The sequence below is a fragment of the Protopterus annectens genome, chromosome 1.part0 (assembly GCF_019279795.1).
Source record: "Protopterus annectens isolate FY-2018-M chromosome 1.part0, PAN1.0, whole genome shotgun sequence".
Classification (NCBI taxonomy): domain Eukaryota; kingdom Metazoa; phylum Chordata; order Ceratodontiformes; family Protopteridae; genus Protopterus; species Protopterus annectens.
Genome location: NC_056725.1, coordinates 1762014431 through 1762030152, shown reverse-complemented (window position 1 = coordinate 1762030152; position 15722 = coordinate 1762014431). Strand labels below are relative to the sequence as shown.

The following is a 15722-nucleotide window of genomic DNA, read 5'->3' as shown; positions in this document are numbered from 1 at the left end:
TCCCAGATCACATACAAGCACCCACACCCCCTCAAATCACCTAGGAACAATTCCTCAAAGCACTATCTAAGGCTAACAACACTCTTTCTATGGGGCCTGACAATATAACAAAATACCTACTGGTTAGCCAGAAATAGGACCTGCCAAACCCCTAGTAAGGCTCTTCAATATCGTCTTACAATCAGGGTTTGTACCGTTCGAGTAAAAGACTCAACAGTCATCTCCATGCACAAAGGTGGGATGTCAACTGACTCAGACAACAGACTTATAAGCCTGATCAGCCTCATATGTAAGGCTTAGGAAAGGGTCATCATCAGACTAATAATTAAGGACAGAAGCAGCCCACAAACTCTTGATACAAGCCAATTTGTTTTTTTCTCAAGGGCAGATCTGTCTACTTAATCTAGTCGACTTCTTCAAAAATATTACCATAGCACTGGATGAGGGAAAATCTGTATACCCCACATATCTAAACCTTGCAAACATATTCAGCACCATCCCTCAATCAAGAAGAGTTGATAAACACATCAAGCTAAATGTAAATCCCTATGTCACTCATTGGACAGCAAACTGGCTCACAAACAGGATACAGGGAATTAGGGTGGGTGTATCTACCTCCTTCAAAAGAATTGTCACTAATGGTATACCTCAGGGTTCAGGACTGGGCCACTCTTCTTATGCATCCATTTCTAAGATTCAGAACTAATGATAAAAGCTTATGGCCGACTAAGTTTACAAATGACTGCAAACTTGGTGCAATCATAAACTCTTCAGAGGGGGTCTATTTGATATGATCGACATTTCATAATGCCGAAATCCATATGGCTGAGATCATCCAGTACACCAAAAATAAATACATAAATAAAACTAACTTTAAAGATACTAGCAGGGGGGGCCCACCCCCACACCCTCCGTAACATTAATATGCCAACTTCGAGATCGCACTACAGTATGGAAATGTAAATCTTTCCATTCCACACTGTTGAGAGATGCCGGTTCCCCATTGTCGACATTTCAAATGTCGATCATATGGTCTTGGCTATATGGGTTTCGACACTGTGAAATGTCGACCGTGCGAGGGGGACCCTTCAGAGGATATTAAGATCATTCAAGTAGGCCTTTCCCCAACAAAAAGCTGGTGTGAAAGCCACTACCTAAAACGAAATGACAAAAAATGTAGAATTGTATCCTTTGCCAAGCATGTCATTTCCTGCACTATCACCTCAACAACACACCCTGAAAACTGATCAAGTAGTGAAGGACCTTGGAACTCCTGTGGACATTGAGCTGTCATTCAATCAATGTACATTCACTGTTGTAAGGAAGTTCTTTTTCATTGCTCAGCTTATTAGTAAGGGTATAGCATCCAGATCCAGGGATGTGATCATTCCACTGTATTCTATGTTCATTAGGCCGCTTATCGGTACATGCCAGATCAAACACCAGACACAACTTGAGTGATGACAATGCTTTCTCACTAAGAAAATGAAGGGCCAAAAATCACAAAAGCTACACCAATCATCTCAAAGCCAAGTCCCTCTTTTTGTTATCTTACTGGCTACTAAGGGGTGATATCTGCCTCACTTACAAAGCCTCTACCAACTCCATCCTTTCATATCTACTACACATCCACAAATCCAATATTGGAAGAAACACCTGCTCAAGAGATCGCAATCTCTTCTGCAACATGCTGGAGGGACAGATATGTCTTACAGAGAACACCACTTCTTTGGAATTGTCTTCCTCTCCATGTAAAGCAAAGTATGTCTCTAACTCTGTTTAAGCATATTCTGGATGAGTGGAAGGGAAGCCACACATTCACCCTGGACTGGCAGACAGGGGCAACATGTAAATGTCTGCCTACTCCTGGATTATTTGTACTTATAATACATTGAGCTCTCTGTATTAATCATACTTAAGATATTAGGGATAATAACTTACTGGGAATGCATGGCTGTGCTTTTGAAGATCCTTATGGGTTATTGAAGTATTTGTATTATTTTCGCGGTTTGATTTCTCCAAGTCTTTTGGGTTTCTAGTATCATGATGGAAATGGACCCCATTCCTAATTCAGAGTGTAATTTAAATGAAATCAATATTGTTTAAATCTTTGATGTTAGCCAAAAGTGCTCTTTGAAGCACCAGCAATGTGGGTTTGCATGTATTGGTAGCATATGTAAGTACGACTGTAAATTATTTTTATTACACCTATTGCTCTTTGGGTATTCATAGACAATCAGTACATAGACTACTATAAACTTAGTCAATAACCAGAAATCAGAATCAAACTCTGCACCTTATACTTGTGATGTCAGGTCCTTAACCATTACACCAACTCCCACCTTAGGGAACAAAGCATAAAAATGCCATTAATGTATGCATGGTATCATGTACTCCCTTTAGCAACAAACGGTAATATTTAGTACGTAGTCTCTAACTTTGGCGAAACTGAAGTGTATTAACCCACCAGATGCGCAGTAGCAAGCCCCGTCCAAACACCGCCTGCGACCATTTTGACTGCACCGCCCACTGTTTGATTGAAAGATGCCACCAAAACACTAGGTAATATAGACCTACAAACAGATTAGCAAAATTATAAAGAAAATACAGAAAACATTATACGTATATACATATAACAGTAATTATATGCTTATTGCAAAATACTTGTGTACTGAACCATTTGGGGTCTTAAAAAGTTCATGTTCCTCAAAGTTCCACATTGAAAGAGTCTGTCACACATTCAGTGTTAGGAATTTTTTTAAGTGAAATCCACGGTAAATTGAAATTAATCCCATTAATTCATTAAAGGATCTTTTTTATAAGTAAAACCAGCATATTTTAACCATACTATGACCTTTCTAGTTGAAGTTGTTAGTAAGCCATTAGTATGTGTTCCACATTTTGCCCATTTGTTCCACATTATGAAGGCGAGTGTTCCTCGTTTTGGCGATGGAAGATTGAGAGCTATGGGTCTTTCATTCTACTTTTACCAATGTTTTTATTAGTGGAACCGCGGCGTTTATGTCAGTGGCTCCTTCATTCTACCGTTGCTTGAATGTTTTCATTAGTGGAACCACATTGTTTATGTCAATGGCCTTTCATTCTACTGTTACTTGAATGCTTTTATTAGTGGAATCGCAGTGCTTATATCAGTAGCTCTTTCATTCTTCTGTTACCTGAAAGCTTTTATTAGTTTAACCGCAGCGTTTCTGTCAGTGGCTCTTTCATTCTACTGTTGCCTAAATGCTTTTACTAGCGGAACTAGGGTTTCTGCCAGTGTCTCTTTCATAATACTGTTACCTGAATGTTTGGTTATTGGAACTGCAGTTAGGGTTGCTACCTTTTCAAATGCCCAAAGTGGGACATTTTTTGTAGAAACATCAGATTTTGCAGGGCAAAACATACCCATGGCAAGTACAAAGGACAGAACTTCACTTTTTTGCCAGAATAAAAGCTTATTCTTGTAGCATTTGGGTTACTTATTCTGTTTCTTATAATATTTAGGTGTTTCTGATACAAAATAACTGTTTTATGCAACTATTAAAGAAAATAAAGGAAATATTTTTGTCCTAAAATCTCAGGACATTTGCCATTTTTTCAATTTTTTTGTAGGACACAACTGCCAAGAGGGACTGTCCCTCGCAAAGTGGGACAGGTGGTAACCCAGTGTTCATGTCAGTGGCTTTTTCATTTCATTGCTACCCGAATGTTTTATTAGTGGAATGGCAATATTTATGTCCGTGGTTACGTCCGGACTTGCCACCACTGTTCCAGAATTAACAGTACAATAATATGGGTGGCACTTTGAGCTAGTTGGAAGTATTTTGATAATTGTGGAGGAGGGGGACTGCTCCGCCCTCCCGCATGTCAATCACGACGGGCACGCCCATTCCTGCACGAACTCGGTGGTGGGTTAATACCCTTCAATTTCGCCTTAACTTTTTCCGTTTGGAAACCTAACAATTGTTTAGACTGCCTTCGCTCTAGCAATGACCAAACACAAGTGAAACACAATCAAATATCGCTAATAAACCTAGATCTGGTTCATTTACAACCCCAGCAAATCGGAAGTAAAAAAAAAAAAACTCTTTTCAAATTTCAGCTTTAAAAGCACAGCCTCCATCCCCAAACATTATGCAATCCCTGTTTGAAATAATTTAAATAATGGGTTGCTCCTTATTCCTAAACTGGAAACGTCTGACATGCTAAAACAAACAAGAGGAAAAAAAGCTTCCTGTTTCCAAGCCAACATTCACTTCCTCTTTTCTCGCAGTGCATGCTTGTAGTTGAATCGCTGATAGTGACGTCATCGGTGTTCTTTCGCTTGTCAGTATTAAAGCGTTGCACTGTTGGTGGGAGCTATGATTGCTTACGTTTGAAGTGTAAGAGTATCTTTTTGCATCATGGCTATTGGTAAGAGTAATATCCTATTACGTATTAATAGGTCTTCTGTCAGTAACATTCAGTAACATTTTCAGGACTTAACAAAACTTGGTATCTGATAGGTTTTTGTCTCAGCTGTAGTTGCTGATTTGCAGAGATGTAGTAAAGTCTTACTTGCTCTGCATATTTAACAATGATGAAGAACATACCTCTCAGATGTACTTGATTTTGACTCTCCATCGTAGTCCCTCCTGAATCGGGTGTCTTTTGGATAATAATGACTAGTTAAGAGTTCTATACTTTTTTGCTAGAGAAAATGCATGTTACTTCACGTTGTTTTATTCTGTCAACATTTCAAATTAATAGTACTAGTATCTTAAAATTGTCCCTAGTTATGTTGAGATTTGTCATTGATTGCTTGAGAGCTATGATGAAGAGTGATTGCGTTCGCTGAACCCAGTTTTAGCCAACAAAACGTTGCATTCAAAGCGTACTCAATTTTGCACTGAAAAATATTTGCAAGTAACGGGATGGAATTCATAATAGTTAGTGAGGCAGAGAGAATTTTTATGTGTTCGCAAAAACATAGTTAGTAGTAAGTATAATAGTATGTTTTAATGCGTACGCAAGCAGTGCAGAACTCTGAACCGAGTTAATGTTCTGGTAATAATTGCAAATGCCTTTTTTCTAGAACTGGGAAACCCAAGTCCTATAGGACTGATTTTTTATAACGTGTTATTGTGAACAGATAACCTCGTTAAGGAGTTCACCAACCGATATTATAAAAAGAATACTTGGTGAAACTTAGCACATGTGAACACTGGAGAAGTCAGTCTGCCGTAGAAATTGTTCTGTATTTGCCCGAAGGATTGTTCGTGCGCGATAAGTACTTTTGTTGCTGCTTTGTAATATTTATGCAGGAATAAGATGACTTAGAGAAACGCAGAAATGTGTTACTGGGCAGGAATGCTGATAAGATTTTTGGAAGTGTACGTTGGTCTCTAGACTTGAACCCTCAACCAATCTCTGTTCTCTTTTTCTTCCATGTGGAATGTAGTTTAAAAATCATAGTTAAAATGCTGCAGTAATTGTTTATCTATTTTTGTCACCTGGGGTAGAGCCACTTGGCACAGTTTACTATTGTACACTATGCCTGTGTTTGTGTAGGTGTTCATGTGTTTTTTTTTTTTTTCAAAAAATGTTTTATTATTTTCCACAGTGTATACATATATTGAATCCATGTAGGTTACAGTATCAATGAAAAACAAAAAGAAACAAACCAGTCTAACAACTTTCTGTGTCTGCGTGTTTAGGTTAAGCACAAATGCTAATGTGTGCTGACCGACAGTATTCATATTTGAATTTCAGTACACTTTGCAGGATTGGACCTGCAACAAATCACCAAGATGGAAAAGTAAAAATAAACATTGCTGTTTCTGCTAAGTGTAAAAGATATAGTCATTATTATCATTCCATGGTTATAAGTAATGCAGGTAACTCAGTGTTTTTGTTGTGTAAATGTAGGTACCATCCATTTCATTCCGTGTTTGGTTTGAAGCAGCAGGTCTTTGGTTGTACCTCCTCTTTGGTGAAGCTGCATGAGACATTAGTTGGACATATGGGTTCTCCCACCCCCATCAACATGCATCAGTGCTTTATCTTTTCATTTTTTAAAGATGGTGGGGTTTTGCCCCCCCCCCCATGTCATGTCTTCTGCTGCTTCAGAAAGGGAAGTTACAACCCCAAAACACAGAACTACAATAATTTGTGGGTCATTTCCTTTGATGCTGTTTGAGCCAGCAGCAGATTTGATGTGGAGTGTGTGGGGGGGGGGGGGGCTGCTGCCACCCTGACCCCCCTGATATTTTAGATGTAATAATACTGTGTGGTGTGGATACATGTCAAGTGTGCTTCAATTTCATCAGAGCAGAATTAAAACCCAAAAACATTATTATTAAAGATTCTAATCTAATCTTCTTCTACATGTTTTATGTTATTAATGTATATATGCATCTCATCAGACATCTTACTGTCAACTTATTTACTACATATGCCTGCAATTCTTGAGTTTAAACCAATGAGAACGACTTGTTTAGGTACTATAAATATGTATATGTTTATATAATGCTCCCCAATTGTAACGTTAGCTTTCATGCACCTGCTTTGCCCTAGCTGAATGAAAAACTACCACCATCATTCCCTTGCATAAACGTGGTGCTTCCACTAACCCTGAGAACTATAGACCTAGCCTGACTAGCCTTATCTGTAAGGCCATGGAGGGAGCCATCATTGACCTTATCATTGAAGATGTGGGAGAAACAAACAAATTTAGGTTTTGTAAAACCAAACTGGAAACAGTCATACACCTCGTTGCTGGTTGTGACATACTAATGGCAGAAGGACTGTATACCGAAAGGCATAATAATGTGGTGAGACTGTTTGCACTGGGGATTGTGCAAACATTATGGTTTTGAAGTGGCTGAAAAGCATGAGCAACAAAGCATCATAGAAAATGATGGTCTACATCACATGGTATCCTCCATTACCAACAATTTAAAAGATAGATGCTAGAAAACCTGATATAGTGGTCCAGGAAAAGACAAGAGTAGTATTGATCATTGAAATTGCCACACACAGTGACTACAGTGTCCTGGCACAGAGAGACATAACGTTATAAAATATCCACATCTGCAAGCAGAAACGAAAGCAATGTGGAAGAAAGATACCCAAATAGTTCCAGTAGTAGTGGGAGCAACAGGTCTTATAGAGTCTAAAATCTTATTTAGATACTCTACCAATACATGTAGCTCTGTACGAACTGCAGAAGGAGTCATTACTGGGCATATTGCGGGTGCTGCGAAGAGCACTTTTGGCTGACATCAAAGAGTGAAACAATACTAATTTCATGAACTTTAATCATACTTTGACTTGGGAATGGGGTCCATTCTCGTCCTGGTATTGGAAACCCAAAACATTTGGAGAAATTAAAAAAGGGAGAGACCTTGTCAGCAAAGATATAGGTAATCTCCAAACACTTGACGCTACTCGGTTTGAATTTGTCATAGGAAGATCATGCCTGTTAAACCTGGTGGACTTCTTCGAGACAGTCACCAAGGTCCTGGACAAGGGGAAATCTGTGCATACAACCTACCTAGACTTAGCCAAGGCTTTTGACACTATCCCCCACTCGGGCATCAGTGACAAACTCGCCCAGGTAGGTATCAACCCTCATATCTTTAGATGGGTAGCTAAGTGGCTCACTGATAGAACACACATAGTCAAATAGGGGACTCCACCTCCAATAGCAGATGTGTAACCAGTGGTGTTCCACAGGGATCAGTCCTGGGACCTCTACTGTTTGGAATCTATTTCTCTGAAGTACAAGAAAAAAACTAAAGGTCTGTGGTTGACAAAGTTTGCTGATGACTGCAAACTTGAAGTGGTCATAGAATCTCCAAATTATGTCAACATCCTATCTTAAACAAATGATTGGTGCCAAAGTCATGACCTTAATACATTTTTTGCATTGAGTTTATCATCTCTTTTGGTAAGAGCACTGTTCCTGCTAACTACCACATCAGTAGCAACACCCTAAGTATATACTCAGTGGTGAGAGACCTGGGCACACAGGTTGACAGCAACCTTACCTTTGATTACCGTGTCTCCACGTTGGTAAAAAGAGCATTCTATAGTGCCCATCTGATGGGAAAGGGCATTGCCTCCAGAAAAAAAAGAAGTTATAACCTCCCTGTACTCTTCCCTCATCAGGCCAATTATTGAGTACAATGCCCTTTTTGATATGTACCGTTCCAAGTACCTGCAGCAATTGGAGAGACCACAAAGGTTCCTCACAAGGAAAATTCAAGGCCTTTAAAATCTGTCCAGTGTGGATCATCTGAAATGACTGTCACTTTATTCTGTTTCATACTCAGAGGCAATCTCTTCTATGACCCTGCTTTATTGGAAGTGCTGCTTATCCAAAAGTCAAATGGTATACTGGTTACTCGCTCTAAAGACCTTAACCTAGTATGTGACATTAATAGAACCTGCTGGAGGGACAAATTTGTCTCCAGCGGGTTATCACACCTTTGGAACAAATTCCCACTTCTTGTCAAACAAAGCACCCCATTGGCCCTCTTCAAACGCAGTCGAGACAATTGGATGGGTAACAGTAAATTCAACCCAGGGGTTCCACCTGTGTCCCTCTTGGACATGGGCAATAGGTGCTGATTGTGGAAATAAGGGTGGAACTTGGCTAGGCTTATTAGCCTTGTAACTTCTATGATCCTACTAACCCTCAGATCCAGCTTCATATTGGTCCAGTACAATTCTAAACCATGATTATAAAGTATTTATGTCTATAATGACTAAAAGAATGTCAGAAATTGATAGATATGGATCACTGTGATTTTGTGGAGGGGAGGCAAACATTTGACAATAGAACAATAATGATCCACAGGGAAGCAGAATGTTAAAAAATGCCACTGTTGGTAGTGAGTTGTGATACAGAGAAAGCAACAGAGTAAGCTGGGATTTTATGAGTAGGCATTGTAATTTCTTGAACACAATAATAAGGTTACTTAAGAGGATGTGTGAGGGATCAGAGGTGAAAATTAAGGTGGGGGGGGGTTCTCACTTGTAGGTTCTATGTGAATAGATTAACCAGGCAGGGTTGTCCTTTTCCCCCTTTATTTGTGTTATATTTAGAACAATTGGCAAAGAAAATAAGGCATTCAGAAATTCAAGGATATAATTGGTGTGGTAATCAAGAAAAGTTGTCTTTATTTGCAGGTGGTATTATTTTGTATGTGATAAAACAGAAAATAACATTTCGGTGTTGTGGAATATTTTGAAACTATTTCAAGTCTTTTCAGGATACAAAATTAATGAAGGTAATACAAAGCCAATAGCTGTAAACTATGTACCCACGCACAGATTGGTTCAGCAGCACCCATGTTTATAAGGACAACATTTTAAAAAAAGCTTCTGTTATGGCAACTAAAGATATATGGCAAGAGACTGAAGAAAATGTAATATGAAACCTGTGAAACTGGAAGCTCTGATTTATGGTCTGGATAGCAAGATGTTTAATCCCTTTGGTTTTATACACAAGTTAAACATATTTTTGTCAACCAGAAGAGAAGTAGTGAATGGCTATTAATAAAGGGGTGAAGAATTTTATCTGGTGGGTTGGAGGGGGGGGGGGCAGAGGGGAAAAAGTCAAGTGAGATAAGTTGACCTTTCTGACAGAACAAGGTGGCTTGGAATTACCTGATTTGAAGGAAAATTTCAGAGTTACACAGTTACGGCTGCAATACATAGCACAAGCAGAAAGTTGTAATTTGAAATGGAAAGGGATGATGATAGCACAAGCAGAAAGTTGTAATTTGAAAGGGATGATGATGATAATGAAATGGGGGGAAGCTCAAGAAATAAGGAGAGACTGAGATGTTGGATGCAGATCCCTAAGGAGAAAAACAATAGCTGTACCGAATATTATATTCATAAACTATCAAAGTATTTTAAGAGCTAAGCCAACACATGAATGGAGAAAGGAGATTTGACCAAAGGGGATGATTGCAATTAGAGGGTCAGATAATAGACAAGAGAGAGCTGGTAAAGGAACTAGGTTTTTGGAGCAAATATTTAGAGAAAGAAAAGTAATAGACTACAAAGAGCCCAAGAATACATTTGGACTACAGGCTAGAGACTGCCTTCAGGGATTGATGTTTGAGTATAGGCAAAATAAATGAAAGGGGAATCCTAAGTGAAAGACCACCACTGGTAGAGTTTCTGTTGAATCTAGAGCATAAGCTGATGTTAAAAAAAGGGATCATTAGTAGGGTATGTAAAATGTTGCATGATAACTATAAGAATCAATCAAAGGAGGTTTAAAATGATTGGGAAGAGAATTTGGATAAGCCCTTCACAAAAAAACAGTGGTGGGGTATATGTATGTCTCCCAGATATGCAACAAAGTCTAGACTATTTAAGATTTTTGCTTGAAATTGTTGCATAGATATTTTGTACCCCAAGCAGACTCCAAAGAATTTTTCCTCTGGTACATTGCAAATGTTGGAGGTGTGATTGGGAGGAAAACAGGTAATTTTTGAGCATATTTTTTGGGAGTATGAGTTGTCAGATGTTAAAAAAAATCACTGCAGACTACCTTTTCAGAAAATATTGGGTGAGCAAACTGGTTATTGGTTTGAGCTTTGATACAGGATGTAAATTGCCTAGACACAGTAAGGCCTTACAGAGTTTAATTCTGGTGGGTGCAAAAAAAAGTCAGTTACCAGAAAATGGAAATGTGAGTGCAAACCAACAGTATTAGAAGTAGTGAATATAGTAACAGTGGTAAAGGAACTGCAAGTGGGATCTTTAAAAACAGGAACAAATTAAATAGAAAAAAATGGGAATTGTGGGAACGGTATTTGTAAAATGTTTTGGAGTTTTAAGGGAAGGTAAGAATTGAATGAACTATGTATTGTTTGACATTGACTATAGAAGGTTATATGTGGATAATGTTTGCAACTAAAAATGTCAATATAGTTAGTTTTCATTTGTATAAATGCATGATGGCCTAGGTCGTAATGGATTAATTCAGTAAAGATGTTTTTGTTAAACATTGCACAGTCTTTTTTTTTTTTTTTTTATGTAGAATAAATTGGCAAGAAGAACTTGTTTGTTTTCTGAGCAAATTACCACTGATAGGGCTCAGACACTTTGTACGTGACAGAATGGAAGTGTTGACACAACCTGAACATATTCTGGTACATTTTGAGACTAAACAAGATTAAGGTCTAGATTTATGTCTTTGTTTTGATGTCCAAAAAGGTGTGCAGTGTTGCTCTTGAGTAGTTTTTTTACATTTTCCTGATGGATTTAGACTTTTTGTTAATGGTAGAGGAATATGAGCTGCTCATGAGTTTGACATTGAAAAACAAGGGAACTGGAGGAGGAAGTGCAGACTATGGAAAAAAAGGGGATACCAAAACGTTCTTAAATTAAAAATGTATATATTAATAGTAACATACACTCAAAGTGAAACATGAAAAAAAAAACAATATTTATAATAGTAATTTGATTACATTTTAAAGTTTTGATATAAAGTTGTACATTACTGAAGCTCATTGACATAGTTGACTAGTTGATGTTTGTGAAGAAGTGATAAAAGGTGATAGCAGAACTGGAATTGGGATCTTTAGAAAGGGGTATGAATAAATTACATGGAAAATGGATATTATGGGAACAGTATATGCAGAATAATGTTTTGGAGGAGGGATGAGGTTTAAGGGAAGGCAGGAATTGACTATTATGTAAGGTTTGACAGTGACTGTATAGAGTATTATGCATGATGCATAATGTTTGCCACTGAAAACGTCAATATGGTTTTTCATTTATATAAATCTAGGATTGCCTATGTCATAAGTAATAATTGATTCTATTTTTAAAGTGATAAGTTCTTCCAACAACAAATTTTGACTTCTGTTTTTGATTTCAATTTAGTGGTATGCATTTCTTTTTGACAAACAGTGTCAAGTTTATAAAGTCCTTAAAATTTGGTGGTATATCACTATTCCAATCAGTATTCATATTTTTTCTTGAAATTGCAAGCAATGTCCACAGAAGAGGTAACTGATACATATACAAACTATTCTATCACAAATATTAATTCTCAGATATTTAATGTTTTTCTTAACCAAATCAGAATTAAAATTATTTACTGAATTGTTAACCATATATTAATTAAATTGTGATTTATTAGCAACATTTTTGTTTTACTATTAAAATTTGTTATAGAATTTTTTTAAGTTTACAGAGTTGAAAATTTCAATAAGAGTTATTTATATAGTTTATTATAATAGTATATAATTTGCGGGTAACAGAAATTTTGTATATCAGCATTCATTGAATTTGAACCCCACAATCTTACAATTACATTTATAATATGTCAGCAAATGGCGCTATGTCTAGAGCAAATAAGACCGGTGAAAGAGGTCAGCCTTGCATGGTACCTTTATTGATATTATGTACACTAGAAATAAAAGGACTCAATTTAACAGAATCTTTTGAAGTGTAATATATATGTATTAAAAACCTTCCTGCATTCCATCAGAGTAAAATACAGAGACAGGCAAGATGAGCAGGAGTAGGACAGACTGTCCTTAATGGAAGTTTAAATGGGGGTGGAGTATTCCAGAAACTGATCCACTTGTGGGGAACACCTAAAGTAGATCTGTTTGCCTTCTTTCTAAACACAACTAAACAAATTATGTTCCATAATTCCATATAAGCAGGCTTGAAAAACAGAAGCTTTATTTCATTCTTGTGATTGGGAGTGTTACTTTATGCATTTCCACCTTTTCCACTGATATCTGTGATCATTCTGAAGAATCGGAAGGAGTCTTCAGAGGTCATTGTAATGATACCATTCTGGCCCAGACAGTTGGAAATGACAAAGGACAGTTACCACAAGCTTCCTCTCAGATTGATATATTTAAACAAGACAAGGGCAGTTTGATGCACCCCAGTCTGAAATATCTGTAGCTTGACTGCCAGGATGATTAATTTTTGATATCTTTAGGTACCTTGTTTCTGATGAAGTGCAACGGGTACTAAAGGAAAGTAAGAACATTTACTACTAAAAATCTCTTGTTGCTAAATGGGGCCACAGTAATAACCAGGGCCGAATGAAGGATTCTGTACCAATAGTGCCACAATATCTGTGTGAGCTTCTGTCCTGTGGCCTGTCTTACTTCTCTGTCCAGGTTCATCTGTCTTCCATTTCAGCATGTATGCCAGTGGATCCTCCTCTTTCTTCTAAGTCTTTGGTCAGGCTATCTTTGAAAGGAGTTTTCATTTAAGGCCACCTAGGAAACGAGTGTCATCTAGTTGGTTTCTTAACTTTTGTGCTGGAAAAAGTTAATTCTGTCTCATTTTGAACTGGTTCATCATGCAGTTTGTGTTCATTACTTGGAAGACTGTATTGCTCATTGTTCTCACATCTGCAAGAAGGGGATCTCAGTTGCAAGCTCTCAAGGTAGGCAAACTTTGTTTGATTTTCCATACAGGTAGTTACTTTTGGCATGAATGAGGAATTTATTCTAAAAGTTGTTTTCAGTGTTTACTTTGAATCAAGTCATTAATCTCCCTGTGCTCTTTCCAGAGCCTAAAAAAAAAAAAAAAAAACGGAGAAAAGATTCTTCATACTATCTTGACAGATAAACAGCATTTTAGCTTTCCTAAAGGACTTTTCCTGTGATGGAACAAAGAAAGGGCAACCTATGTCAAAACAGACTTTCCAGATGGCTGTCCCTTGCTATTGCTTTTGTTTTATTCCCGCCATGATAAAACTTTTACCAGCAAGGCCAAGGCGCATTCTACTAGAACCTTGTCTAGTAGGCAAGTAGCATATTTGAAAGAGCGGAATATTTTTAGAGACAACTGGTTTGTCCACTGTACATATCTTTACAAATGTCAGCAAACTGGATTCCTTTCCCACGAGCTTTACATATTCTGTTAGGACCATTCTCCAGGGGGGTGCTGGATCCTAATCCTTCCTCCTCCCCAGACGGTGTGGTATAGAAAGGCTACTGCCACAGTTACTCATGATGAACAGAATTCAGATTTGTAAGTTGCATTTGCTGTAACAGTAGTTTGTTTAAGTCACTGCTGCACCCTCCCTCCAACCCCCTTCTTTGAATATAGTTGGTTCCATTGTAAAAGTTCTGTATTCTAACTTGACTATTTTTTCAGGACAGTAGCCTCACTCTCTTTGTGGTTAAAGTCCTAAAGGTTTTTTGCACCCAGAATGCTGTTTTCTCCCTTTGTAGCTTTGGCTACAGCAGCCTGGGCATGTGGAGGGAGCCAAAGGCTTTGGAAGACTAGCCAGCTGTTATATCCTAGGCAGGATGTAACCCATACATCAAAGGCTAGTGCAGAAGGGATTTAATCAAACGTGTACTGTTATGATAATTGCAACATAAACAACTGAACGTTTAACAAGGACATGATTAAGTACTTCTTTACTAAGAATTCATAGATTACAAAAATATGTCTTCTTTTGAAAAAAAATGTGTACTAATAATAAGAGGGCTTGCATTTTTAAGTAGATGACTAAGTCTTTAGTAGAGACTCAAATCGTCACAGAAAAAATGATGGATGACTAGAATAGCCTTAAAAAAGTTGTCGACTCGGAAATAGTAACCAAACTCAAAAATACAGGTTATCTCCTGCAACAAATAGAGAGGCCTCAAAAGTACCTCACAAAGAGGATCCTAGACCTTAAACACTTGTCCTATATGGACAGGCTCAAAAAACTCCCAAGTATTCTCTGTCTCTTATCGCCTATTTAGAGGCGATCTCTGCTTGATTTACAAAGCCATGTCTAACCCAGCTGTGTTAGAAATGCTACATCTAAAGAAATCCCAATCTCTCCGCACCACAAGCTCCAGAGACCTCAACCTCATTATCACAATCAACAGAACGTGCTGGAGGGACAGGTTCATAACCCAGAGATTGCCCATGCTATGGAATAGACTTCCCATGCACCTCACTGGCCCTCTTCAAGAGAAATTTTGATGAGTGGATGAGAAATATTAAATTCACCCCGGGGATTACTCCAGTGGCTCTACTCGACAGAGGCACTGGGAACTAAGGTCGAGTGGCACAATGCCAGGGTAATCCTATGGGCTAGACTTGTAAAGGCTCCAGGGCCATTAGCCTAGTACACACCTATGAATCTATGAGTAGTGGGGAATAAAAAAAGCAAGAGAAATCAGATAAGGTTTGCAGATTTTCTGTTGGGTGAGACATGGGGCACACTAGATAGGCCACTCAAGTTTTATTTGATATCAAGACACATTTATCACTGCCCTCAGTTCTGTTGAGCATCTGAAATATTTGTAATTACATCAAGTAAAATCTTAAATGTGTTTAGTTTAATCTTTATCTTGGTTCATGTTTTATATAGCTGAAGTCATAACCAGTTTTTGAGTAGATGTGGTCTAAGGCATTTAAATGTTTAATGATAAGATGACAAAAACTTAGTAAGTCATGTAAAAGTATCATTACCAACTTATTTACTGTTTTGTATTTGCACAACTTAACATCATACTGTAAATACTTAAGAAGGATGTTGAGTCAAAACTGCCTTTCATAGGTCCTTTATTTGCCGCTGCTGCAATAGTGGCACTTCCATCCAGGAACTCAAGCATACATATATGCATACATTTTTACAATGTTAGTCCAATCTGGAATGCAGATTTTTGTGTAAAAGTAATGTAGTTGCATGCACGTCATTATGTTTGGGTGAAGAGAAAACATTTCTTCCTTCT

At 37.8% G+C, this 15722-nt stretch overlaps 1 protein-coding gene across 2 annotated transcripts in view; it reads left to right on the top strand.

Moving 5' to 3' along the window:
• Nucleotides 1–4284: 4284 nt before the first annotated feature.
• The window catches only part of SLC35A1 (solute carrier family 35 member A1), a 532373-nt gene continuing 520935 nt past the window's right edge, over nucleotides 4285–15722 (top strand). The window contains exon 1 of one of the 2 annotated variants that reach the window (XM_044069159.1): nucleotides 4285–4413. In XM_044069159.1, coding sequence (XP_043925094.1) covers nucleotides 4404–4413 — 10 coding nt within the window. In that variant the 5' untranslated portion in view covers nucleotides 4285–4403. The remainder of the gene's footprint in view (nucleotides 4414–15722) is intronic. The other variant, XM_044069151.1, reaches the window with a different exon arrangement.